Below are 24688 nucleotides of genomic sequence, written 5' to 3'. Positions count from 1 at the left end.
ACCACTCAAGGGTATAATTACAATATTATTCCTATTTCCTTCGTCATGTACTCTCCTGTCAAAATCCCCTTTTCATAAATAAAGAGTCCACTTCTCCACTAATTAGACTTAAATTTGCAGAGCAATTCAGATTATTCAACTACATTGATTTATAAACCTCTCGAGTCAACTCATCTCATTTGACCCAAAATCCAGAACGTTACAATACCCTTTACAAATCGAAACATGTACAACTTTTTAAATTACACTACAAACTAAATATATGCACTTGGAGTAGTAAAATAAATACAAATATACAAGTATGAATACCCTAAATACATGTAATCACATTGGAGTAAAATGATTTAAGTAATCTTATTATACAACATTCTTCATGAGCTCAACAAATGCATATCCTAAATCAATTAATGGGTCAATACCCTAACTCAGTATCCTAAACAAATATTGAAATAATTTTATAACAACGTTTCAAAGGAGAGAACCCACTAAAAATATAAACTGAACTTGATCAACACTAGTTTAAAATTGTTTCTGTGACATCACCGTGCACTATCAAGGCATGAACATCAAACTCTACGTTTTGTAGGGCGTGGAATCCCATTTTTCAACACTTGAACTTCACTCTCAGCTACGACCGCATCATCATCAACATTCTATTTTTCGAAATTTAAAATGTACCTATCGGCCTCTGTGAAACTATAATTACTTTGATAATCAACAGAAAGCTGCTGCTGCTGCTGATGGGGCAACATTTGCGGCTCAAAGTGAAGAGGTTGGAACTGATCATTAGGAGAGATTGATGCCAATGGAGTAGGTGTTGAGGTGAAACTAAAATCATCAAAAACAGTTTCTTGGCAACCGTAACTTGTAGGGTTTTCTCCTAACATGGAATCACAAAAATCTGGAAACTCTGGGAGCAGACAGTCATCGAATTCACCGGGAAAAGTAATCAGTGTATTCAAGGCATCATGTCCATTTTCCATCACTCCGGCTTCACTCTTAGCTAAAATTGCACCATTGTCGACTTCCTCTTGTTGTACATCTAAGGTGAACCCATCAGACGCTGTGAAATTCTTTTCTTGATCCATAGACGCAGTGAAATTCAAATTGCTAGAACCGGCACCGGAAAAATGCTGCCACGTTGGCACTTGGGATTGAAACTGATGATAAAGAGGCATTGATGCCAATGGAGCAGGCATTGTCCCAGCACCAAAAGATTCCGAATACCGTGGGAACATATAATCATTGTATTGATTGGAAAAAGGAACTGAACTAGTTCGTTGTGGCATCACCGTTTTCAAGGCATCAGATGAAATCCCATTTTCTTCTTGTTCTTTATCATTGCATCCTTCAACTAGGTTTCCAGATTTTGACCTTGGTTCCCTCTTCTTATATACTCTACAAAGCACCCAATCAAGCTGAAAAAGGAAAAACAAAGTCGAAAATAAGTGATAAAAACGTTTATTCTTCAAAGTTTTTCATATATTTAAAAAATTGGAAAAGAAGGGTTACACTTACTTGCATATCTTGGTCGTTAAGTCTCTGTCTTGGTGGAGACTGGGCTAACACATACTCGTGCATGATCCAATCGGTTTTTTCACCGTTAGGTGATTTACCTCTGCAATAGACCAAACTTCTTTTGGATCCGACTTCCACTTCTCCGGAGATGACCGGAGTAGGCTTTCCAGTTGCCTTCCAGTACCCATCACCGGCGCTTCGCCCAGGCCTCGAGCCTTTCGGGTATTTGCGATCTCTTGGTGTGAAAAAATACCACTCCGTTGTTATGTCATTCCACGACGTTGCATTATCACACATCCCTGACAACATGAAAATAAAAAAATATTATCGCAAAGTGATATATAAACATATATACGAAGAAGAACGTCAAATCGCAAAGAAAAAGAAAATTAGGGTTTTAGACAAACCTGTGAGAGTAAAAGGATCATACTTATAGAGATCAACATCCCTAAAGATGTTAACGGGTGGCAATGGTATCTTGTAGGTTTTCCGTTTCAAGTAAAAATCAACCAGCTCTTCGTCTGTTGGCTTGAACTTATAACCCGGAGGCAGTGATTTAATGAAATTTCCTTCCATGTCGATTCTAGTGAACAAATGTTTTTCTATCGGCCTATTTATACTGGATTAGAGTCCGAATGAATTAAAATTTATATTTTTAATTAATTACTAATATGATTTTGTATTATCCTTGTAAATAAATATTATATTATATTATATTATCATATAAATAAAAAATAAAACTGACAATATTAAAAAAGACATAATATAAATAAAAAATATAAAAAATTATATCAATATTTAAACAACAAAAGATAATTTTTTTTTGAAAATGCATTTAAAAAAACTTATCAGAAAGTTAACTTCATATTATTAAACTAATTTAAATAAATTCATTTAATATTTATAATTAATTAAAATATAACAATTAAGTTTTAATTCAGTTTAGACTCTAATTGTGTTGTTAATATTTTCTTACGAATTAAAAATATTAAACTAATATATATTTTTACTAATATTAAAATATTATGTTATTATTGAAACAACATAATCCGAGTTAATCTTTTACGAACTTAAATGGTTCTTGGTCTACAAAAATTGATGTTGATCATATTAATTTCCAAAGCCGGAATCGAAGGTTGCACTTGGGTATTTGATATACAAAGCATAGTCACAAGGATTAACCAACGTGAATCTCGAAGTAAAAATCAATTTCGATGATTCGAAGAAACTGAGTCAAAGCGACAGACCAAGGTTGATTTTACCATGTTGACTTTATTTCTTTTAAATCTTTTTCTTAATCTTCTTTTACTTTTCTCTTTAATCTTCTTTATTTTCTTGTTTTATTTACTTTACTATCTTCATCTAAAAATCCTCCGTACTCAAATTTTACTACATCCACTTCTTGGGACAAAGATTAAAAAAACACGAATAAATCAGGAAGTTTCTTTATTCTCTGTAGGATCGACCATTACTTTTCTTTTATTACGCTTAATTACCTTTAAATATTATTTAAAAAGAAAGAAATTATTTTGACGTGAAAAATGATGCCCGTAAAAAACTAACAAAACTGACGAAAAAATATCTTTATATCCCTATAAATATTATAATATAAATGAAGATAAGTAAAACTATATATCATTAAATTTTATGTAATATATTATTTATATCATTGAGTTTTTAATTACTTTAATTAAAATATGAAATTTTTATTTTTTTCTAATTATATTATTGGTTGTTAGGCAATATGATTTTAGTAAGAATTAAATAATATATGCTAAGGTTGTGAGCCTCATTAAAAACTTATCTAAACCTAAATCGAGGAAAAGAGTACTCCCAACTAGAATGAAAACGATCGCCAGAATTCCATTAAACCATGAAATCACCAATTAACCAGAATATAAAACACCCATATGATAATAAATATGGCACCTCATAAAAACCCCAACACTTGTCTAAACTTGTGATTGTGTCACTACCACACTCAAGGCACCAACATCAGACTCTTGACATCGAGCTGGAGATGAAAACCCTTCTTTCAGCACTTCAGCTTCAGTCTTATCTACGACTGCACCATCATCAAGCATTCTCTCGTTCGAAATTTAAACTACATCCAACGACCTTTGAGAAAATAAAAATACTTGGTTAAGCAATGGAAAGCTACAAATGAACCTGTATCAGTTTCCAATTGTTCTTTATTAATGCTTCCTTCAACTGAGATTCCAGATTTTGATCTTTGATCTCTCTTGTAGTATAGTCTAATCTGCCTCCGCATAAACTTCCAAAGACATCATAGATGCTTGAAAACATTCTGTTACTCTTTTATTATAATCTTCGACCAAAATGATAATATTTTGAGAAAAAATCAATAAATACGCCTAAAAGATTCTGAAACAATGACCTCTAAGGACTAAAGTCTAACACTTAACCACTTAACCAACTTAAAATCGCATTATAATTTTAAAATATTATATTTAATCTTTATAAAATATATTTATGCATTATATGTTATTTATATATTATTTATAAATAATCAAGGAGAGATATATTATATTTATAAATATACTATTTTTATTTATTAATTTTATAAATATTTATAAAATAATATACTTTTAAAATTAATACATAAAATACGATATATTATAAATAATCTTTAAATTCTATAAATAAAGTAAAAATATTTTTTATTTTATAATAATATCTTGAACGTCATGAGTTATAAGTACAAAAGGATAATATTTTAAGAAAAAAATCAATAAATATGTAAAAAAAAAAATGAAACTTTCACATACGTAGCAACTCACGAAGAATTTTTTGTTCGCTCCTGATTTTTCGAAGTTGGTTGATTTCTTTGGATGGGGCGAGTCCTCAAACTTATTATTTTTGGGATCAGAAGATTCCATTAAGACGGTTTTGCCTCTTGATTTTTATGTGGCAGATCAGCTCCTCTAATAAAATATCATGCTCCTTATGCTTTAGAAAGTTTTGGTTATCGAATCATGATTTGCACAGCTTCGCGACAGAATATTGACCTGAAGGATATGTCAGAGACTAAATTTTTGTAGGTGTGAACTTATTCTATTAATGACTTGTCGCTAATCATCTGAAGTTTCACCTATTTCACGACCTCAACAGTAATAGGTAGGTTTCAAATTTCGGACCGAAAACGTGATAGCGGCTATGATATTGCAGTGACACTGCCGTCCAAAACCGGTTTTCATGATTTTTACGGTGGATAACAGATTCACATCAACAACGGTATGTCACGCCCGTAATTTAACAGGTGACGGTGGATTGTGCCGATCACAGGACGCTATAAGCGTTATTCTAACCATAATTTTTTTTTTTGTTTCAAAAAATAAAAGGTCGGGGAGGAGAGAGTTGAGAGTGAAAGCAAAAAAAAGGTTTTTTGTTTCAAATAATAAAATCAGGGGAGGAAGGGGGAGGGGAGATTTGAGAGTAAAAGTAGAAAGGTTGGGGAAGGGGAGGGAGAGTTGGTTTATTTCTTTTTATTTTTTAAAATAATTTTTAAAATATAATTTAAAGGATATATTAATTTGACATCCCTTCCAGTTTTAGAATTTATAATTTAATCCCTAGTTTAAAATGTAAACTTTAATTTTTATTTAATTTAGTCTTAATTTCAGTAATCTAAATTTCTGTAATTTAAATTTTATAATTTTATTTTAATTTTATTTAATTTAGTCATTTTAGGGTAAAATTATACGACATTTTAAAAAATTCACGACCGCGATACTCGCAATGACATCTGTTATATCCGAAACCGTGATAAACGAAATGAGACCGAAAACGTGACCGCGAATACTATTTAAATTCCTGGGTAGGTTTAACAATACGTAACCTACTTCTAGTTGTTTGAAAAAAGATGAACATTATTGGAGACCAACAAAAATAATTTATTCAGACTATAGTCTCGAGTTTGTACAAATAAAAAATGTACTTTGATAGTAAGAGAGACGTTGAGCAAAAAATAACTACTTCAAAATTGTTAGAAATAAGTACTATAAAAATAAATGGATTAGCAGGGGTAAGTTCACTGTTTCCAAAAAAAAAAAGTACTGACATGTTTAAAAATTAAAATAATTAAACGAAGAAGAAATTATTATTGCACCGTAGACTATCACAAAAGAAAATTGAAACTTAGTTTTTTTTTTATCAGCAATAATTTTTTTATTGAATTAAACTTATTGTCGTTAAAAACCTCCTTTTAATTTATTTGAGTACAAAGTGAAAACTGTGCAAATTTCAGACGGTAGAGGAAGAGGAGGAAAATGTTGTTTCATGAGTGAATAGGAATGAGTAACATGTTTTATATAGGCATGAGACAAAGTGTCACCGGGCTAGAGTTTTGACTAGCTAATTTGTGCAACCTTAAACATCTAAATAAGGTTTCACCACATCCTTGTAAGAATTTAAGCTCATCCAACAACGAACAAATCTTCTAGGGTTAACAAATATACGAAAGTGTAAAACATTGTCGAGGCTATCAAGCCACCAAGAAAGAAAACAAGGTAAAAAGATTTGGAGACTAAGAATAAATGGACAACTTAGAGTAAATGGTTGAATTGGATTATTCTAAAAGAATGAAATGATTATAAATGAGGTGGAGAGATCTCCTATTTATAGTTGAGTTGTATTACGAAGATTAAATTACATTGACACTTGAGATTAGGTCTCATTTAATAGATTCATTATTTTAGCTCATCCTAAGGAATTCAAATTCAAAGCAAATATTATCCTAACATTATCTATATCATCCCTTAAATTTAAGTTATCTTGAACTAAATAGAATATGCTGTATAATTTAAGGATTGGGCCAAGTCTAGTGATCTGGATAACTCCAATACTGTGCACGAAACTTCTCCCATGAATATTTGCGCACAAGTTTTTGACCCAAACTCGCGGTCTGTGGCACAAGGGGAAATTCTCCAAAAGAGGAATGATTTTTTTAATAAAATCTTTGTCACACTTTAATCTAGGGGTTAAATTTTTTTCTTAAGTTAAATTCATGGTCTAAATTACATTTCATTAAAATTTGAACCAATATGAAATACTAGGAGAATTTGAGGACTTGAAGCCTATTTTTTTTTCATTCTTTGGATAATGCATAGGGTGTTTAAAAGTACCTAACCCGGTTGACCCGAACCTAAAAAAATGGGAAATTGGGTCAGGTATGGAAATAAACTGTGATATGTATATCCAAATATTTATCCTTAAAGCTAACTTCAAATCACTAAGTTTTGTGCATGGATTGTGTATAATGATTTTTTTTTAACTTTTTATATATTTTCTACTTGATTTTTAAAAAATAATTAAATTAAAAATAGATGAACTTGGTACTCGTTACCCAAAAATACGAATAACTATATTTTACGAGTACCCGAATTTAACAGACCGAGTCATGAACCGACAAACACTACCCAAAGAACTTGGTACCTAGTACTTTGGGTGCCTCAAAATGTAGGTATCCGATTTTGAACACCCCTATTAATGCATATAAAATTGTAAGAAATGAAAAATGTGAAGTTAAAGTTCACGAAGTTTCAATTTTGAACTTATGCCCTAAAGAGAGCCAAGTCAAGTCTTTACGAACTAGGTTAGGACACTATTAAGATTAAAATATTAAAAAAATCTTTAAATCGACCTAGATCATATTTATATAACCACAATCATGTCTAGCGTAATTAATGCTTCATCTGAAAACAAGTCAATTCTAGAATACTCTAAACCATTCAACTCCTCCCAACTGATTATCTTTGTCGACCTCAGTCACTTTAGACTCATGACGTACACCGCCACAATCATCGTCTTCCTCACCTCTTCACAACCAAAACCTTATGATTCTCTCTCTGTAAAATCGTGCCGATCATTGTAGAAATTACTTCAAAATATCGTTGGAATTCAAGGTTGTACCTCATTGTTTTCTTGCAATTCTAGATGTTTCCATTGTCCATACATCGCATGACCATCACCATTAGTTTCCTCATGCTGCTCCAAATAAAACCCAAATGGTTGTGTCTCTTCGTCAACGTTACCTTCTTCCTCCGTCGTTGGATAAGCTTCTTGGTTACTTTCATTTTATTTTTCATATTTCTGGCGTGATTTTGATTTGAGTGTGGTGAGGAGTACCCCTCATACTTGTCAAGGTTCATTAACACAACTTAATGAACAGAGAAAAGAGAGAAGAGAGAAGAGGCTCTCAAAACCTTATTAATGAGAAAGATTCAAGATACATCTCTTGTTGCAACAAAGCTTACTTATAGCTTTATAAGCATACACAACTGACTTGAAACAGAAGCATAACAACTTCATAACAGAAACTCAACTACCTATCACTAACTAACTCATAACCAATTGTAAACTTATAGAAACCTATTACATTCACCCATCTTCTGCATTTCTATAACATCAACATTCCCAATGCTCTCTAACCTCCTAAGCAGTAGAGTGAGGATCAACATTCCCCTTGCTCTTCCAACATTCTAAACAATCGGGTGACTTAGAGTTTTTGTCGGTGCTTTAAAAACATAGGTTCTGAGAGGGGCTTTGTCAATACATCAACAATTTGTTCAAAAGTCGGGACCTCATGCACCTGTAGTTTTACAGCAGCCACCATTTCATGCACAAAAAACAAATCAAGCTCAACATGCTTGAATTTTGAATTGAATGAAGCATATGATTAGCACAAACAGCCACAACACTCCTATTATCACACCACAGGGTAGCTCGACCATGCACATCAACATGCAACTACTTGAGCAAAGCCATAATCCACACCAGATCAGCAGCAGCAGAGGCAACGCTCCTATATTCAGCCTCAGCAGTAGATCGTGCAACGACTTGTTGCTTACGAGAGCTCCATGTAATAAGGTTCCCTCCAAAATAAATACAAAACCCCGAGGTGGACCTCCTATAATCAACATCAGAGGCCCACGTAGCATCATCAAACCCAATTAACGATAATCTTGGTGATGAAGTGAACCATAACCCATAGTCAGCAGTGCCTTGAAGATAATGCAAGATCCTCTTGACTGCATGAAAGTGTGTATTACATGGTGCCTGCATCAATTGACATACCCGGTTTACTGAGTAAGCAATATCAGGACGGGTTATTACGACATATTGAAGGGCACCGACTATGCTACGGTACTCAGCACCATTCGTAATGACCTCATCACAATTTGCTGAAAGCTTGCTTGTAGAAACCATAGGAGTAGGAAGCTCTTTCGCATCACTGAAGCCATACCTCTCTAACAATTCACGAATGTACTTCTTTTGACTTAAAACTAACCCATCAGCATCATAGCATACTTCAATGCCCAAAAAACAACTAAGAGAGCCAAAATCTTTCAAGGAGAACTGCTTGTTCAAGTCATTGATCACCTCTTGAACTTCAACTACACTACTCCATGTTAGGATTATGTTATCAACATAAACTAACACATACACTATGCTAACAGCTGACTTTTGAACAAATAGTCATGAATCCGATCGTGTCAAAACAAATCCCACTGAAATCAAATATATTCAAAGACTATCAAACCAGGCACGAGGAGCTTGTTTCAGGCCATAGATGGCTTTGTTAAGTTTGCACACCAACCCTTCATTTCCTTGTTCGTACCCAGGCGGCTGCTTCATGTAAACTTCTTCAGTCAACACACCATTCAAAAATGCATTATTGATGTCAACCTGGCGAAGCTGCCATCCCTTGGACAAGGCAAGTGAGATAATAACACGAACAGTGGTTGGCTTGACCACTGGGCTAAATACTTCATGAAAATCAACTCCAGCCTGCTGAAGAAACCCTTTGGCTACGAGACGAGTCTTGTAACGAGACACAATCCCATCGGGATTTCTTTTCACTTTGAAGATCCATTTGCAGTGAACAGCTTGTCGTCCCTTGGGAAGAGGCACTAACGACCAAGTTCCATTCTTCATTAAAGCCTCATATTCTTCTTGCACAGCTTTAGCCCAGTGAGGACTACGCATGGCTTCCTTGATGGAGTAGGGTTCCTTCTCTAGGCAGGCAACATGAAGTGCCTTCGGTTTACGAATGCCATTTTCCCCTCTCGTAATCATTGGGATGAGAATTTTGAGAGGTCAGCTAAGGATTACCTAAGGCGAATATATTGTCCTCTAAAGCAGGTACTGACCTTGAAACAGGCTCAACAATTGGATCATCAGTTGGAGAAATGGGCTCCTGCACAACAGATGACTGTTCCACATGATCTAAAAACACAAAACCTGCAGGAGGAATTTCAGTAGATGGTTCCACACATTCTGGAATCACAAAGGCAGTAGGAGACCTTGTAGTAGATGAGCTATTGCCATTACAAGGTAGTATTCCTGTATTATTTGATGTAACAGGTGCTTCCTGACTATGGTCAGTATCATGGGTAGAGCTATTAGGGACAACAATTGGCAGCACACCAGTAGTTACAACAGATTTACCTCGATTACATGAACAATCCACGAAACTTGTTTTCTTATAAGGGAACTCCTCCTCGTCAAAAACAACATGCCGAGAGAGAATAACCTTGCCTGAATCATCCAAGCACCTGTAACCCTTAGAAGAAGAACTGTAACCGAGAAATACATATTTTTGAGAACAAGCTTTCAATTTGTGCTGATTAAAGGTACGCAAACAAGGAAAACAAGCACTGCCAAACACACGAATAAGAGAATAATTTGGAGATTGTCCATAAAGGACTTAAAACGGAGATCGACCATTTAGAATACTCATAGGAAGTCGGTTTATCAGGCATACTGCTGACACAAAAGCTTAGCTCCAGAATTTAAAAGGCAACGAGGCTTGAGACAACATAGCAAGACCTATCTCAACAATATGCCTATGCTTCCTCTCAGCTTTACCATTCTATTCAGAGGTGTCAGGACAAGATATACGATGCAACACCCCATTCGTTCTGAACCAAGATATACCTATTACAATATTGTCGTAACCATCCTTGTCTTCGATTTTAGCCACTCCATGCGCCACACACTTCACCTCTACTTGTAAGACTACTCCTATGTCTGGATAGTCTTCAAAAATCAATTTAGTTGGACTGAATCGAATCAAACCAAACTGAATTGAGTCAACTTGAGCTTAGTTGATAATCAACTGTTGACCAGTATTAATTGTCTGTTGACCATCGTTCATCGGTGTGGACTTTGACAATCGACCAAAAGTTGACCTTTTTTGAAAAGTTATATTTTAGATTTTTTGATGCTGTGAGTCCAAATTTTTAGTTTGTTTAGTTTGTTTTATCAAATTCAAACATGAATGTCTTCGAATCTAACCTTGAACCCGAACGTGAATATATATTTAAATATTCTGTTTAAGCATATTTGAATTGAGTTAAGAACTGACTTGTTGACTGTACGTTTACTTGACCCAACTCTTCCCGGTTCGCTCGTATTCACGTGAAAGGCAGCATGGAGGCTATTAATTCCTTAGGTGAATTTGAAACAAATGGAGGAACAAAAAGTAAGCTTGGGAAAGATCAAGAAACAGAAGATGTTTGTGTGGGACAGTCAACCAAGGATAAAATCTCAAATTTTCATGATGAGTTTAACGGTGAAAAAGGGTCTATCAACAAAAGGGTTTTGGATGATATTTGCTCGATGGGCTTTAAGAATGGTATCTTAAATGAGATAACGGGCCCAGACCTTGTTCCAGAAATGTGCCCGAATTCTGTTTGTCTGGATAAGGAGGGGAAAATAGTGCCCTGGGCTGATATGGTTAATAAAAAATAATTTGTTAAAGAAGGGTGAATTTGCTGATGTTGGTTTGGTAAACACGGCAGAGTCTGGAAATCCAAAAAATTATGTAGCAAATTTCATTGAAGACAAAGAACCTTTTCATTCCAGTTTCGAGGAAGAACCTGATGCCAGAGACTTTTTCTCTGAAATGCAAGCTTCGGCCAGAGCTAGAAAAGGGAGAAAAAATACGGGTCAATGCTTCAGATCCAGAATAATTTCCTTTCAGATATAGAGAGAAAAAAGAGAAATCGAGTTATTAAGAAGAGCAAGCCGGGATTGGAAAGGAAAAAGAGTGTAGAGATTGACGTTCAATCTTTATCAGACTCTGGTATTTCTAATAGAAGAAAAGTTTTAATTCGAGAAGCTGAGAGAACCCTGAATCTAGGAAAGAGTTTGGGAATTACAATTATTGGAGATGAAAAGGAATTTATTGATGAATTGGTAAGAATAGAAGAAACTTTCAGTCGAAGAAGAAGGTTGCAGGCTGAAGGTTCACTCTTTCAGGTAAGTCATATTTTTTCGGGGTGTGTGTGTTGGTTGGGGTTATTTGTTCTTGATAGGTGTTTGTCAAAATTTTTGAATGAGTAGGGTGATGATCATTATCGTAGAAATTTCGTTGTTGGAGGTCTTATTGGTTGAGTAAGATTAAGTGGGCGAATCTCACAGTTCGGTTGCTAAAAATGTTAAAGGATCATTAGAGGATTCTTTTGAAGTTTTGTTATTTTCATCAGCTCGGTTCTATATGGAGTAAGTGGTTTTGGCTATCCTGTTCTTATCGAACCTAAATTTTGGAAATACCCTCTCGGTATTCGAGCAGAGCATTTTTTATTGATCTGTATGGATCGATTCGTTGAGTTGTTTGTAGGCTTGGTGAAAGATTGTAGCACAATTTTCAATTATTTAGTGCTAATAAAATTGCATAAGTCTTGCTCGTGTTTAAGCGGGGTCCTTGATGTACTAGTTTTGGGGGCTTGTGCTTATGGTGGTGGTGATGTAATTGCTCAATGAGTATGTGGTAAGGATGTTGAATGTCCATGGTTTTTCTTTCTCTGAATTAGAATGGAGGATCATGATATCCTCTTGGTTGCTTTTGTATGTTTGTTTTTCCTCTATTCTTGTGCTAGTGAGGATGATAGTTTTTGTTGCTATCATTGGAAGGTACCTTGCTCTTCCAAGATCATTGGGCTCTTAGTGTAGCTGTTTTTCTCTTTTAGTTTGAGGGTTGCCGTGTTCTTTCGGATTATCTTGGTTGAAGCTTTGAAGTTAACATCGGATCTTGGCTTAAAACTTACACCAACATCGGATCTTGGCTTAAAACTTACACCAACATTCTCTTTCCTAAATCAGAAAGCTGGGGGGGAATTATTGTAGGTATTGCTGTTGGTTGCTAGTTTGTGTGATTTCATGCTGAATTGAGTTGGTTGGTGTTGTATGTTTCTGTCTTCGCTGGATGCTGCTGCCGGTGTTATGAGTTATTGATTATGAAGGTGTTTTAGGATCGTTGGAGAGCATCAAGTTTATTAGGAGCAAGGGGTGAAGCGTGACTTGAGAAGATGGATTTTAATCTCTTTGTGAAAACTTTATCAGCAGAGAATTGGTCGGGTTTGTATTTGCGATATGATGCATTTTTAATTGTTTTGTTCAATCGCCTTTTAGATGATAGTTCGTAAAATCAGTTGTCGAGGTGTAACTGTTACCTAGTTGTGTTGTACTCTTTTCCTCTAATTAGGTATAGGGAGGTTTTTAATGAGGCACACAACTTAAGTGTTGGATTTGCTTCTTCAAATCCTTAATAAAACAAATTTTTCCGAGAAAAAAAAATAAAAAATAAAAAGTTCAAGCACTATTCCAGAGCGTAGCAAGGCTGGTGCTCAGTAAACCTCCCTAACTAACCTTTTTACGAAGTGTGTTCTTTGTGTGCTATTTTAATATTTAGAAATTTATTATCTAAATTATCATATGCACATGACTATTTTATCTAATTTGAACACGATTGTTTTCTCTTATTTGAAACATGAATAAGTCTTTCTGATTTGAAGCGTGACAATTTTATCTGTCTGAAATATTTCTTTGAATCTGTTTTGAAACCATATTCGTTTACGGCTTTACTGAAAAACAAATATATATGTCTTATGATTTTTTATTCTATTGTATATCGTCTATAGCTTCTTTTACTGGGGTACTTTATAGGACATGATACGAAGTCTCTGTAGGTGTAGCTCTGATCAGACGAGTAAATCTTTAAGGATTTAGGTGGCGTTTGATTCGATGGAATATTTCTGAGGGAATTAGAATCTGTGAAGGAATTTAAATCTGAAAGAATTGGAATCTAAATTTGAAGGAATTGGAATCTGAATCTGAAACCTGTTTTCTTAGAAGGAAATTGAATTGAAATCCAATTCCATATTCTGTTTGGTTCACAGACATATCAGATGAATTTGATTTCAGTAATGTAAAATGACAAAATTGTCCTTTTTTTTGTTTAATTTTAGTTTGTTTTAAAAATTATATGTAGCAATATATTATAAAAATTTAAAAATATTAAATTTTCATTTTATTGATTGATTATTCATTTCAATAAATTATAAAAATCATACTAATAAACATTATAAGTTAAAATCATCCCAATTAGGGATGATCATGGGTCGGGTTTTTGGTCCACCCGACCTGAGAATAAGGGAACCTCCACCTGACACCTGACCCGAACCCGAAATAAAATTTAACCCGACCCAACCCGAATATATGAATTAGAAATTCGATCTGACCTGACTCGAAATAATAAAAAAATATTTTTATTCAATAAAAACAGTGACTTAATTGAAAAAAATTATATATAAAGGGATATTATTGTAATTATTCTTAAATATATAAGGTGAAATTATATATTTTTTTCGTGTTGGGTCGGGTATTTTTCACCATAAACCTGAACCCGACCCGAATATCAAACTTAAAAAAATCTGACCCGAACCCGAATTTCTTTTTAAAAATCTGACCCGATCTCGAATTTTTTTAAAAAAAATTGGACCCGAATACAAAAAGATTGATGAAGATAGTATGGTTAAATTTCACATTTCCTCATCCAAATGATTTCAATTTTATTATGTTATAGATGGAATTTACTTTTCATTCCTTGATAGAATTGAATTCTAATTCCCCATTTGAAAATTTGAACCAAACATGAGAAAGTGATAGAATTGGATTCCAATTTCCCCTAATTTCAAGGGATTCTAGCGAACCAAACACTACCTGAAGGTATTCCTTTAGGTAGAGGCCTACGCTTTGGCTAGGATAAATCTTTATGGATCTAAGATAACCCCTAGGTAGGCTCTTATACGTAGTGAGCTTAGGATAAGTCATTATGGATGTAGTCCTAAAGAATTGCATATTGATATTTGGTTGGAAGGTAGTCGGGTGATTTGACGAAAAACATTGTTGTTATTTTAGATTACCTTACTAAAATAATTTTGTAAATATTTAAATTATATGTATGTTTTATGTTACATTTATTGAAACACACTTAGTTCCCTAACTCTCCAAAATTTTCTCCTCCATATATTTTTGGATAGGTATTCTTGATTTGTTCTTGGAGGATCGATACATTCCGTGTTTATTATAATGTATATCTTCAAGATTATCTTTACTTAGGTGACATGTGCCTATATTTTAGAGAGATTAGATTTTATGACATGTATAACAATTTTACCATTAGTATTGGATTATTTTGATATGTGGTTTAAATTTGAATTTCGTATTACTTTAGTTTTATATGTATGCTATCATCTGATTTAGACCATGTTATTATAATGATTATATTTTTAAAAGGTTTTAATATTGATTGTGACCTATTAGATTCAGTTGTAATGAATAGATTAGGTCTTGGGTTACAATCTCTTCCGATTTCACCACAATTATAACTTTAAAATTTAAACTTCAAAATGATATTTTTTGAATATATCTCCTTGACATCAAAATCGAAAAATAAAATAAAGTCGTGTATATTATATATAGATTTAAACATTTCGGTAAAATTTATGAATCAATTTATCTTAATGGTTAAAGTGATGATTATTATCAATAGAGGTCATGGATTTGAACACATCATATGTTAGGGGTGTTTGAGCGTTCATTATCAAATGAGTTGGGAGTATTTCGAATAAATATTATCTTGTAATCACGATTAGATTAATAAAAACAGTTTGATAAAATATTTAGACAATAAATTATGCGGTACATGTCTAGGATACATGTTAATACAAGAAAAGTAACATGCAAACTTCTGGGCTAAGTTATAACCTTAATAAGGCTAATCAACATAAAAAAATAATATAAAATTTTACAATAACAAATGTGGGAAACTTTCAATTTGTATTACCCACAAATTTTACCGTAACAAATTGAATTGTCTTTGCATTCTTTTTTCTCTTTCTTGTAATCAACACTTTTGGTGTACTATTTGACAAAAACAAATTTTGATTGAACAATGAAACCCTAGTAATCGGTAAAGGTCGGCAATGCGCAAAACTTTGTTTCCATAGGCGATCATAGCAAAGCTCAAGTGCTTAAAAAATTAACGAATCCCATGGAGTTTATTCCAACACTCAAAAACCTTATATGAACTCACTTTCCAAATCAAGCTCCAAAAAAACTCAACAATGGCAGCCCAAACTTCATCTTTTGCTTACCTTTTGTTCATCAGTTTCACTCTTTCCATGCTCATCTGCTGCTGCCATGCTGTTTCCTCTGATCATCGACAGGCAACCAAACTTTCTCTCTTTAGAATTACTTCATATATATATATATATATATACATACACACACATATTAAGAAATGCTATATTGTAATGTTGAAGCAGGTTTACATTGTTTACATGGGTAACCTTCCCAAGGGTAAGGTTTCAACTTCTAGCCTTCACAACTCCATGCTTCGAGAAGTTGTTCCCAGGTTCATATCATTTACTTGTTCCATGCTCGAATCCCATATTTGAGCATTGTAGCTTTTAACCAATATTATCTAAATTCTAACACTTTTTTTATGAATTGAATCCAACAATAGTGTCGGATCAGATGCTTTGCTCTACAGCTACCATCGGAGCTTCAATGGATTCGCTGCCAAATTGACCAAAGATGAGGCAGATGCACTTAGAGGTTTCTCAATATAATTTCTTAACCAAATTATCGTTTTAAAACTCCAATTTCTTCTTCATTTTGTTAGTAACTTCGGGTTTAATCATTGTTTCCAGAAAAAGATGGGGTGGTTTCAGTTTTCCTTAGCCAAAAGATGCAACTCCACACGACAAGGTCATGGGACTTTATGGGATTCAGCAAAAAAGTTCTAAGATCAGTCATTGAGAGTGATATTATTGTTGGAATGCTTGACACCGGTATTTGGCCCGAGTCTGAAAGCTTTAACGATACCGGATTCGGTCAGATTCCGAAAAAATGGAAAGGCACCTGCCAAAGCTCGGCCAATTTCACCTGCAACAAGTAAAACACATTCAACCAGAACCTTTACTTACCGAAATATTGGCCTTAACAATGTTTGAACCTCTTTACAGCAAAATCATTGGAGCGAAATATTATAAAGCCGATGGAGATTTCGATCCAGATTACGATATTCAATGCCCGAGAGACTCCGAAGGTCATGGGAGTCACACTTCATCAACGGCTGCAGGTGCCTTTGTTAGCAAGACGAGTTTATACGGTTTAGCCAAAGGGACTGCACGTGGTGGGGTGCCATCAGCTCGCATTGCAGTGTACAAGATTTGCTGGTCCTTTGGTTGCTCTTCCGAAGACATTCTTGCAGCGTTCGATGATGCGATAGCCGATGGTGTCGACATAATCTCGCTTTCCGTCGGGAGTTCTTCCGCATCAGATTATTTTGATGATCCGATTGCTATCGGAGCTTTTCATTCGATGAAGAATGGAATATTGACATCGAATTCTGCCGGTAATAGCGGTCCCATTCTCTCATCAATTTCGAACGTTTCACCTTGGTCCTTATCTGTAGCTGCTAGTACCATTGATAGAAAGTTTGTCACTAATGTGAAACTTGGAAATGGCGAGATATATGAGGTAAGAGGGTAATTCTAATTACATTCTAATAATTTCAACCATTTATTTTCTATACTTACAGCTTTAAATATTCTAGGGAACCTCTATAAACACATTCGACCTCGACGGAAAAATGTACCCTTTCATTGCCGGTGCAGCTGCACCAAACAAAGGTTATACATCAGAGGATTCCAGGTATATTTATTAATTACGAAACTTTGTGCTGCAAATTTAACTCTGAATCTTATTCTAATGCCTTTTAAATGCAGGTATTGTAATTCGGAAGCATTGGATAGAACCTTAATTGAAGGAAAAATTCTTTTCTGCGATTATTACAGCCAGGCATACGGTCCGGTCGATGCCGGTGCCATTGGTGCAGTGTTTCAGACTGGCAAACGCAAAGATTATGTTTTACCTTACGGTTTACCTCTTTCGAACTTGAACTTGGATGACGGAAGACATGTTTTCAACTACGTGAACACGACAGAGTATGTATACTAACTTCATTAACAAACATAATCTGTTCCATGGAAGTTAATAAAACATGGTTCAATATCAATAATTTTTGTTTAGAATAGAAATCCGACTGCAACGATAATCAAGACTCAGGTGGAAGACAACCAGTTCGCCCCATTCGTTGTTTCGTTTTCGTCAAGAGGGCCTAATCCTGTTACGGCAGACCTCCTCAAGGTAATATAAATGACACAATTAAACCAGTCAACTCTTGGTAATAAACTTGTTTCTTCAATGCAGCCTGATCTTGCAGCACCAGGCGTCGACATTTTAGCTGCATGGTCCGGAATCCCCACTTTGACAGACACTGATGGTGATACAAGAATTGTTCCATACAACATTGTTTCAGGCACATCCATGGCATGTCCACACGCAACTGGTGCAGCCGCATATGTTAAATCGTTTCATCCAACATGGTCCCCTGCTGCCATTAAATCTGCTCTAATGACAACAGGTAACCTAGTAGCATTGTTTTTCCTCACAACATCAAGATTTGCATAATCCGAACCGATCTAAATTCCCACTTTTTTTTGTAGCTTTTCCAATGAGTTCCGTGAACAACCTCGAAGCCGAGTTTGCATACGGTGCAGGCCATATAAACCCCTCAGTAGCGGTCCGACCCGGATTGATATATGATGCTGGGGAGATTGATTTTATTAATTTCTTGTGTGGACAAGAATATAACCCGAAACAACTCGCGCTCATTACCGGAAGTAACAGCACATGTTCCGAAGAAACCAAAGGAACAGTGTGGGATCTAAACTACCCTTCTTTCGCATTATCCACAACTCCTGGAAATTCGGTCACTCGAGTCTTTCACCGGACAGTTACAAATGTTGGCTCGGCTGTGTCGACTTACAAGGCGGTATTTAAGGCTCCGTTGGGGCTCGTTATACAGGTTCAACCAAGTGTACTTTCTTTCAAATCACTTGGCCAAAAGCTATCCTTTATAGTGACTATCGGAGCTAAAGTAGGTAACTCTATGATCTCCGGTGCTTTGATTTGGGACGATGGAGTGCATCAAGTGAGGAGCCCCATTGTTGCTTATGCTTCCTTACTCGAATGAATTAATTCCAAGGGAAACAAATATTGTTGTCTTTGGTGTTTTAGGCTTCAATATTAAATGATAATAAATTGAAATGCAATTGTACTCGTATACATGATATTGAAAATAAATTGAATCTTAGCTTTGAGTTGATTCTCAAATGGCTAAGTTCGTTCACAAAAAACGTAAATATTCCTTTTCATATTCTATATGGTATCACAAAGGGTAAACTAAACAAACGAGTCACTCATATTTGATTTAAATTTGTGTTTTGATCACTAATATTTGAAAAGTTTTATTATGATCCCTAATGTTATCAATTTATCATATTATGATATCTTAGTTGTTAATTAAGATGATGATGTGGTATTATCATGGGACCAAAATAATATTGTGGTACATGTTATCTTTCCAAAGTGATAATGTGACATATACCATATGTCTAAATTGATGACATGAAATATACCACTTATCCAAAATTATCCAAAATAATGATGTAACACATATTATGTGTTCAAAGTGATGAAATGACATACCATATATCACGTCATTTGGACACACAAGACTCGGCTAGTGGTGGCAAACGAGTCACTGGGATTGAGTTTGGTTGGGTCATTTCGGGTTGAGACTTGATTTGGGTCGGGTCCAGGTTGGATCAGGTTATTTCAGGTTCAATTTTTATTCGGTTGTATGGTAAGTCAGGTTGTGTTGAATATCAGGTCAGGTCAAAATCAAATTGGCTAGTTTTGGGGTCAATAGCAGATCAATTGGTTTTCAGATCGAGTCAATATCATATCGGTTTATTTCGGGTCGAGTCAATATCAGATCATTCGATTTTCAGGTTGATCAATTTCGATTTGGGTAAATCTTTAGATTTTTGGATCAATTTGGGTTGATTTTTTTCCGGAAAAAAAGGTTTGAATGATCTTATTGATGAATCATAATCAAACCACATAATCGTATTCATAAGTCTCATTAAAAAACCTCTCTATATCTATGTGGAGAAAAAAGAATGCACTATAGTTACAAAAAATTACAAATAACCATGGATCAATTGAATAAGCGATTACAGGTGTACAATCGGTTAAAACGGTTAATCAATTTTTTTCCTTTAACCGTTAATATAATAAAGTTCGGTTATTTTGGTCAATAAACCGAATTAACCAATTTTTTTTATAAAATTTTAATTAAATTATTTTTCATATAATAGAAGTATTTTTTAATTTAGGTTAAAATTTAATTAGCTATTAATAATTTAATGAGTCTAGTGTGGTTAAAAAATAATTGGGTCTAACAAATAATATATTTAATATTTAATAATGTTGGTTAATTAACCGATTTCGAGCCGAATTAAAGGTTAACCAAATATTGAAAAAAAAACATTAACCGTTCTCCGACCTAACTAATTCGGTGGTCGACTGAATTAACCAAACTAATTCGATTTGATCGGTTAATTCGGTTAAAACGAAAAATGAACACCCATGTGTGTTTGAATAACAGTCCATCGAGAATTTTGAATGTTCTCCTCAATAATGAATGAATATGGCATTTTTCATTACTAAAATAATATTATTTTACTAAAAGAAGGGTTTAAATGAGTTGGATTTAAACCAATAAAATTATATTTGTGTCCGATTATTTATTTTTAAAGGTGTTTATGTTTGATTTGTATTCGTGTTTGTTTAAATTTTTAATAATGTGTTCGTATTTGTTTGTTTTTTAAGGTATTCCTATTTGATTCAATTAATGTTCATGAATGATTTTATTTAACGTTCGTGAACGTGTTCATTTATATGTTCACCAACATGTTCGTTTAATGTTCATGAAAATATTTGTTTATATGGTTCAAGTCCCCTATGCAAACAACACTCTTTTGATCCTTTTATTTGTAAGTCAAAGAACCACTAGTCTTTAGGTTTAATAATTTAAACTTCAAAGTTCATTTTGTGTTCAATTTAACCCTTACCTTCACTAATATTTAAAATGCAAGAAAGGATAACGAGAATGAGTAAACGATTTTATAAAAGGGTCAATAAGCAAATTTTCAAAAGAATTTGTTTGTGAACATAAACGAAGCAAATATACTTATATTCTTGTTCGTTTGCTGACACGAACAATTCATCGAATGTTTATTAAACAAACATAAACGAAACATCGTAAGAATAGTCGACAAATAATTCGTCCAACGTATATTCATTTATACCCCTACATTTGCATGGTAAAAGCTGAGAAAACCAAAGCTTTGGAACAAGAACACTGTAAAAACACCGTCGTTCGACTGTCTCAATATTTGAACACCTTGCGGCGGACTTACAAATACTTAGCTGTTTGAGAGTTCCCAAATCCAATATTATATATATATATACATACATATATAAAGCTTGAAGTTCATAAATTTACACAAATCAAGTGCAGTCGATCTCAAGCAGTAGCCCATTCCAATGGCAATCCTGTCGTTGTCTCCTTTGACAAGGGTTTTTTTATTCATCTTCACCTTTGCCACGCTCGTCATTTCCGGCCAGGCAGCATCCGTCTACGATCAAAAGGCAAAACAATAAGTTCTTTGATCATTATTAATTCATAAGCGTTTGATTCCACAGCATTTTTAATTGTCCTGTCGAAACTTTTGCAGGTTTATATTGTCTATATGGGTGATCGTCCCAATGGGGAATTCTCTGCAGAAAAGCTTCACACTAACATCCTAGAACAAGTTCTTGGCAGGTTACATATACATACATACATGCATACATATATATATATATAAATCACTCTAATGCATTGCATTTTTTAACAGTAGTGGATCAAGCTCTTTGCTCCATAGCTATCATAGGAGCTTCAATGGATTTGTTGCCAAGTTGACCGAGGATGATGCTAAAAGATTAGCCAGTATGTTTACGAGATTCTCAATTGAAAAATAAGCCTAAGATTAACAATGGACTGTTTATTTATTTATTTTCAGACATGAAAGGGGTTGTCTCGGTGTTCCATAGTCAAAAGAAGCAGCTTCACACGACAAGATCATGGGATTTCATGGGGTTTTCCCGACATGTTAGAAGAACAAGGCATGAAAGTGATATAATCATTGGAATGTTGGACACTGGGATTTGGCCGGAATCCGAAAGCTTCAATGATGAAGGATTCGGTCCACCTCCAAATAAATGAAAGGGAACTTGCCAAGAATCATCAAATTTCACTTGCAACAAGTAAATATACTTCACTAGAATGCCCCAAAAAAATTGAAATCCCCATTGATTTTGACTAAATGTTTTCTGTTTCCGTTTTTTCTCAGTAAAATTATTGGAGGCCGATACTATAGGGCGGATAAATCTTTCGGTCCGACAGATATCCGATCACCTAGAGACTCGGAAGGCCACGGGTCGCATACATAATCAATAGCATCCGGTGACTTAGTCCTCAAGGCAAGTTTATACGGTCTTGCATTAGGGACAGCTCGAGGAGGGGTTCCCTCGGCTCGAATCGCTGTCTACAAGATATGTTGGTCCGATGGTTGCCCTGATGCAGATATTCTTGCAGCGTTCGATGATGCAATAGCCGATGGAGTCACATAATCTCGCTTTCCGTTGGAGGTTTGTCTGCCGTGATTATTTCAACGATGTCATTGCCATCGGAGCTTTCCATTCGATGAAAAACGGAATCCTCACATCAAATTCTGCTGGTAATTCAGGCCCTGATCTTGCAACTGTTACAAACGTTTCACCTTGGTCTCTCTCAGTGGCTGCAATTACCATTGACAGAAAGTTTGTCACTGAGGTGATGTTGGGTAATGGTGAAATTTACAAGGTGAGGGCTTAATTTTCATATATTAACTCCATGATTTACCAAATGGTGCTGATTATATATATAAATGTGTTTTAGGGAATATCTATAAATACAATTCAGCTCAAAGATAAGATGTTCTCTCTCATATATGGTGGAGATGCCCCAAATACTAAAGATGGATATGATAGTTCTGAATCCAGGTAACATAGATTTTACTCTTACGAATCTTGAAGCTGCATCCAGTATCGAAAAGAAATCGATTTTGGATTGTATTTGTGAATGTTTATACTCGAATTGTTACTTCAAATGCAGGTATTGCTGGGATGACTCGATGGATAAGGCCTTGGTAGCTGGAAAGATTGTTTTTTGTGATGAAGTAAATAGTGGTGAAGGTGCAATATCTACAGGGACTATTGGTGCTATAATGGAGGGTTACTTAGATGCGGCCGACAATTTTCCGTTGCCTGTTTCATACTTGGGGACCGATAATGGAACCGAAGTCTTCAACTACTTGAACTCGACGAGGTTCGTTTTATGAGAAGAAAAATAGAATCGTAGCGAAGTTGTTATATGTATGATTAAACTGTATTTCTTTCCATGTTCTGATAGCAAACCAACTGCAACAATATTCAAGAGTATTCAAGAAAAGGATGAACAAGCGCCATATGTTATTTCATTTTCATCTAGAGGGCCTAACCCTATTACATACGACACTCTCAAGGTAAATCAGATTAATTTCTCGTGTTATTTTCGATGTATAATCAGTTTTTTAGTACGCCAGACATCTGAAATCATTAATGTATGCACCTGCAGCCGGATTTAACCGCACCCGGAGTCGACATCTTGGCAGCCTGGTCTCAAGGCACCACTGTAACCGGTTTAAAAGGTGACAACAGAATAGTTCCATACAACATAATCTCCGGTACATCAATGTCTTGCCCTCATGCAACCGCTGCGGCGGCATACGTCAAGTCGTTTAATCCGACGTGGTCGCCTGCCGCTATTAAATCCGCCCTAATGACAACTGGTATTGTCTTGAAAACAATTCAGAAAACTTCACGGAAAACTGTTTTTAACTTGATTTCAGTCTCTGTCGCTTCAGCTGTTCCATTAAGTCTCGAGACCAACACCGATGCCGAGTTTGCATTCGGATCTGGACATCTGATTCCATCATCCGCGCTTGATCCCGGGTTGGTTAACGATGCTGGAGAGATCGATTATGTTAAATTTTTATGCGGACAAGGATACAATACTACAACTCTTAGACTCATTACCGGAGATCGAAGCCGCTGTTCGAAAGCCATTAATGGGACTGCATGGGATCTCAACTATCCATCGTTTGCTTTATCTGTTGTCTCTGGGAAATCTACCATTCGAGTCTTCCATAGAACAGTGACAAATGTTGGATTGGCTGTTTCGGTTTATAAGGCAACGGCGAGCACTCCTTATGGACTCGAAATCGATGTCGAACCGAACGTGCTCAGATTCAAGGTTATCGGGGAGACGAAATCATTTGTTGTGAGAGTCAAAGCTAAAATTGACGACGACAATACGAACATGATGGCTTCTGGTTCTTTGATTTGGGATGATGGGGTGCATCAAGTGAGAAGTCCAGTTGTTGCATTTGCTGTCCCAGAAGAATGACATTATTTTTCCATGCTATCACATGACACTTTTCTAACATTTTCCTATACTGTCACGTAAAGGTGATAAAATAGAATATTATTATTTAAGTGATATTATCTAAATAATTAACTTAATAATAAAAATCTAATTATTTCTTAAGAGAAGTGTTGTTACTTTGAAGTTATAGAAAACAGCTAATTACCTTATTAAAATGAACGTCTAGTTGATTATTTCTAAAGTGTTACCTTTAATGCCCGACAATACTTCAGAGGATTAGGCCCAGGCGAAGCTTGGGGATACCTCGGGATATCAAAAAAAAAAAACTATATATTTACTATCTAAACTATCAGTTTTGTTTCATTTTAGTATTTAAAC

The 24688-nt window shown here is 34.9% G+C and overlaps 2 protein-coding genes and 2 pseudogenes across 2 annotated transcripts; 3 read left to right on the top strand and 1 right to left on the bottom strand.

The window, feature by feature from the left end:
• Positions 1–653: 653 nt before the first annotated feature.
• LOC120172743 (NAC domain-containing protein 2-like) lies at positions 654–2094 on the bottom strand. The gene is made up of 3 exons (XM_039180134.1): positions 1926–2094; positions 1519–1817; positions 654–1418 (listed from the first exon to the last, which is right to left on the bottom strand). Exons 1-3 carry the CDS (start codon positions 2092–2094, stop codon positions 654–656), a joined length of 1233 nt encoding a protein of 410 aa, XP_039036065.1.
• A 9235-nt stretch (positions 2095–11329) lies between these two features.
• LOC120172691 lies at positions 11330–13158 on the top strand. The gene is made up of 2 exons (XM_039180095.1): positions 11330–11802; positions 12795–13158. Exons 1-2 carry the CDS (start codon positions 11494–11496, stop codon positions 12840–12842), a joined length of 357 nt encoding a protein of 118 aa, XP_039036026.1. The 5' UTR covers positions 11330–11493; the 3' UTR covers positions 12843–13158.
• Positions 13159–15950: 2792 nt separating this feature from the next.
• Positions 15951–19001, top strand: LOC120172741 (annotated as a pseudogene).
• Positions 19002–21348: 2347 nt separating this feature from the next.
• LOC120172740 lies at positions 21349–24331 on the top strand (annotated as a pseudogene).
• Positions 24332–24688: the final 357 nt, after the last annotated feature.

The sequence above is a fragment of the Hibiscus syriacus genome, unplaced genomic scaffold (genome assembly GCF_006381635.1).
Source record: "Hibiscus syriacus cultivar Baekdansim isolate YM2019G1 unplaced genomic scaffold, ASM638163v2 tig00111877_pilon, whole genome shotgun sequence".
Lineage (NCBI taxonomy): Eukaryota > Viridiplantae > Streptophyta > Magnoliopsida > Malvales > Malvaceae > Hibiscus > Hibiscus syriacus.
The sequence above is the reverse complement of the archived record's forward strand: the minus strand, read 5'-3'. Positions and strand labels throughout refer to the sequence as shown.

Bases quoted from the DNA above. Each gene is read 5' to 3' on its own strand.
- LOC120172691 (XM_039180095.1), top strand. From the start codon at position 11,494: ATGCTTCAGATCCAGAATAATTTCCTTTCAGATATAGAGAGAAAAAAG. The intron at 11,803-12,794 runs GTAAGTCATATT...AAGGTGTTTTAG, and splicing joins CTGAAGGTTCACTCTTTCAG to GATCGTTGGAGAGCATCAAG.
- LOC120172743 (XM_039180134.1), bottom strand. From the start codon at position 2,094: ATGGAAGGAAATTTCATTAAATCACTGCCTCCGGGTTATAAGTTCAAG. The intron at 1,818-1,925 runs GTTTGTCTAAAA...TCATGTTGTCAG, and splicing joins TGATCCTTTTACTCTCACAG to GGATGTGTGATAATGCAACG. The intron at 1,419-1,518 runs GTAAGTGTAACC...TTCCTTTTTCAG, and splicing joins TTAACGACCAAGATATGCAA to CTTGATTGGGTGCTTTGTAG.